The sequence below is a fragment of the Arachis duranensis genome, chromosome 6, assembly GCF_000817695.3.
Source record: "Arachis duranensis cultivar V14167 chromosome 6, aradu.V14167.gnm2.J7QH, whole genome shotgun sequence".
Taxonomy (NCBI): domain Eukaryota; kingdom Viridiplantae; phylum Streptophyta; class Magnoliopsida; order Fabales; family Fabaceae; genus Arachis; species Arachis duranensis.
Genome location: NC_029777.3, coordinates 97,829,217 through 97,833,149, shown reverse-complemented (window position 1 = coordinate 97,833,149; position 3,933 = coordinate 97,829,217). Strand labels below are relative to the sequence as shown.

Sequence of the window (3,933 nt, the reverse complement as noted above, 5' to 3'; positions counted from 1 at the left end):
TCTCAATAAATATAATATGTTTTAAAGGTATTATCACTATAATTTTTATATAAAAATAATTTTATTGAATAATATATTTTATTTTTATTCCCAACGTTTATATTTTATTTTAATCTCATCGTTAAGGTTTACCTTGACATTTCAATATGTTTTAATTATACTCCTAAGTTAGACAATATATAATATGGCAATTCTATGTTACCGCATCACTCACACATCATCACAAAATTGCCATGTTAGTATTGTGGTTAATGGTGTTAACCTTTAATGATATGATTAAAACATATTTAGAATATTAAAAGCAAAATTAAAACAACTTGAACATTACAAATACTTTTAAAATTTTTTGAGAACTTAAAGTAACAAAAAGTATACTTGACCATATACTTAAGAAAAAGTATAGAGAGCCAATGACCTAAGCGTATAATGTGTATAATAAAGGTTTGGGAAGTATTAGAAATATAATCATTATTGTTACATTGTCCTGTCAGGTTACGCTTTTGAAATGAGTGGGTTCATGACATGGTATTAGAGTTCTAAATCCAAAAGGTCAAAAATTTTAATCTTTGGTGAACCAAAATCAATTTAATCTTTTGGGAAATATAATGAGAAATGAAAGCAAGTGTATGGCTAGTTGGTTTCAAGAACAAAAACACAATAATATTTATATGAAAATTGAACAGACTACTACTTACCTTGGGAACACCTTTATAAACATCTGGACCGTTGGGTTTATTGATTATAGTACCAGGTTTTGGGTTTTGTGTGTTATTAGCGATGTCATCATACATGAAAACAATGATGTTTTCATCCTTAAGACCACCTTTCTTTAGTACTTGATAGGCATGGCATACATCAGCTTGGTGCCTATAGTTTTCATACCCATTAGAACCAGCAACAAGGACACCCCATCTATTTCCATTTGCACCCTTTTGTTGTTGAATATTACGCATTATTGGACGAACACCCTCCAACGTTGTTATTGTCGAACTTAGACACATTGAGAGTATCAATGCAACCCAACAAGTGGTTTTATGATTCATCTTGCTTGAATGCAATATTTGTGTGGATGAAAGAAGGAATTCAAATAAATTAAAGGAGAGATGTATTATAGTAGCTATTGCATGCAATAATATCTTCTAAATGAATTTATAGCGGCAGAATTTAGTCTCACAATCACATGCTGGCGCATATGCATCCGTTAGTTCTCTTGCTTTAAGTAATCTTATCCCATTTAATTAATGTGATTTTGCAAAGAGTTACTTGCAAATAGCCAAATACTCGCCGGTTTGTTAACAAAAAGGTTAGTGCATATTAGTATGAATAAAGAAGTCATAAATAGAAGTCATTATTAGGGGGGAAAAGAGCAAAAATATTTATAAAATAATAGAAAATAAATTTAAAATAGTTCAAAATTATTTTATTTTATTATTTAATTATGACAATAATAGCATGACTATGAGAGTGACAGAGTGTATATGAGACTGTATCTATCAATTTTTCATCATATGACATGTTTTATGTTTGTCATTCATATGTGTGAGATACATGTGTTATGAATATAATAATTTCTTGTAATTATGAATTACTGCCACTATTTTATTCATTTCTTGTTTTCAATGAATAAAATCTTTTTTTTTACAATATAAAAATTATTATTGTGATGGTATATATAAAATTTTTTTTGGTGGCTGGGAATTAAAAAGAAAAAAAAAAGAAAACAACCAAATAGAAAAGGAAAATAAAGTCCTAAGGACTAAGAAGATACAAGGGAGTCCCGTTGAATACTCATTTCAAACTTCTTTTAAGGTATCGAAAGCTCTACATGCTGAGAATGCGATTTCATCGCTGTCTTTGGCATGATATCCATCACTATATTTGCATCTCTTAGGATCAAGCGAAAATCGATATGCCACTTCTAAGTCATAATATCTTTGACTTTAAGCACCAAAGGATCTAACGTTTTCTTGAGAATTGATAAACAAAATTAAAAGTCTCTAGACAATCTGCTTTGCAAATCACATCTCTTTGTCCCAAGTTCTAGGATAGAGAAAATCCTCTCCAGATAGTAAACAACTCTGATTGAAGAATATTGCAGCTCTTAATTATTCCCAAACAACCTTGTTGCCAATTTTCATTACAGCCTCTGCTAACACAGACAAAATCAATCCAATCACCAAAATCTAAGGTTGTGAAAATTGAACTGGTCATTAACCCGATTGAATATCTGGTTTAATGGTCCAATCGAAATCGAATTGTGATTAAACCAGTTTAATTAAATATTTAATAAAATTATTAAAAATTTAATATATAATTTTAAATATTTAAATTCAATTATTTCTAAGCTAATAAAATTCAAAATTTCACAGAGTTTACATCAACTTTCATATATCCTCCATCTAATAAAATAGAATAAAAAACCAATAAAAATCGAAAGTTAACACTTAACAATGTATATCTTTATTAAATGACACAAGTTTTGTTATTTCACTAAATCCCACCTGCCATAATATATTAGAATCAATTAGAATTCATTAGAATTATTTAGTATATCTGAATATTTATTATAGAATATTATATCTTTATTATTACAATTATCTTAGCATCTATAAATATCCTTTTATATTGTATTATTTCACACAATTTGAATAATACACTCTTCAGATTATTCTCTATTTTCTAACATGGTATCAGAGTCATGGTATCCTCTTTGAAGAGGATATGTTATTTTTCTTCTGGTGAAATCACCATATTTTTCACACTTTTTTTCTATTCTATTTTTCCTTGCCTTTTGTCACTTTTTTTTATGTTTTTTCACCTCATCGACTAGCCTATCTTTTAGATGGCGGTAGTTCTGTCTGTGCTTCCTTCAGACAGCGGCAGTTCCGTCTGCGCTTCCTTCAGACAGCGGCAGTTTCGTCTGCACTTTCTTTCACCAGTTCTGTCTGCACCTATTCTATTTGTTTATGCATTTTTCTTTATTCCATTTTTTAAATAAGTTTCACTTGAGTTTGAAGGGCGATATTAGAATATATTAGAATTATTTGGGATATCTGAATATTTATTATAGAATATTATGTCTTTATTATTATGATTCTCTTTGCATCTATAAATACCCTTTTATATTGTATCATTCCACACAACTTAAATAATACACTCTTCAGATTATTCTCCTTTTTCTAACACCACCCATGATACCAAGTGAGTGTATATTTTAAAGGGCCAAAGCATCATAAAAGACTAGATAGGATTTGTAAGAAGAATTCTGAAGCATCTACAAATATATGAGAAACTTAAGTCGGACTTAGAATGAATTTTCATTGTCTTAAAAACAAGTTCTCTTTGTAAAAGATATACAGTAAATGTAAGTTCTTTGAAAAACAAAATGCTTAATTAAATTGGGTTTTATCCCATAGAACAAGAAGCCACGACACATTTCAGCACACCACAAAATTATAAAGAATCAATTAAAATTAGCAATCTATTTTTTACCATAAAAATTTTTCAAATTGGAACAACCAAACAAACAACTCATACCCACAAAACTCCGAGAATCCAAAATTCAAGCAACAGACCACAGAATAAAAGAAAAAAGGAACAGAAAAAATTAAGAAGGTACCAATCTAATACCCATAAATTTATTAATTTTTTATTATAAGACAACAAGCTTTCAAAAGTAAAAAACAATTCAAATCTAATTGAGTCATATTAAAAAAGGAAGAATGCCCTAACTCAATGAAACTATAAGTTAATAGAAGAGGAGCTTCAATTTGCATAAAAAAGATACCAAAATAAATAATTCCATGGTGGCGGAGAGAGAGAGTCCACCACGATAAAAGAGGAACGTTCGTACTTGGTACTTTGGAGAGAGAGAGAGAGAATAAAACTGAAATGATAGGGTTAGGATTCAAAATAAAAAATAACTAAAATTAA

The 3,933-nt window shown here is 29.0% G+C and overlaps 1 protein-coding gene across 1 annotated transcript in view; it reads right to left on the bottom strand.

Moving 5' to 3' along the window:
- Window positions 1-1,043, bottom strand: part of LOC107494868 (vacuolar-processing enzyme-like) — a 5,567-nt gene extending 4,524 nt beyond the window's left edge. The window contains exon 1 of the mRNA XM_021125165.2: window positions 696-1,043. Coding sequence (XP_020980824.1) covers window positions 696-1,043 — 348 coding nt within the window. The remainder of the gene's footprint in view (window positions 1-695) is intronic.
- Between the last annotated feature and the right edge of the window lie 2,890 nt (window positions 1,044-3,933).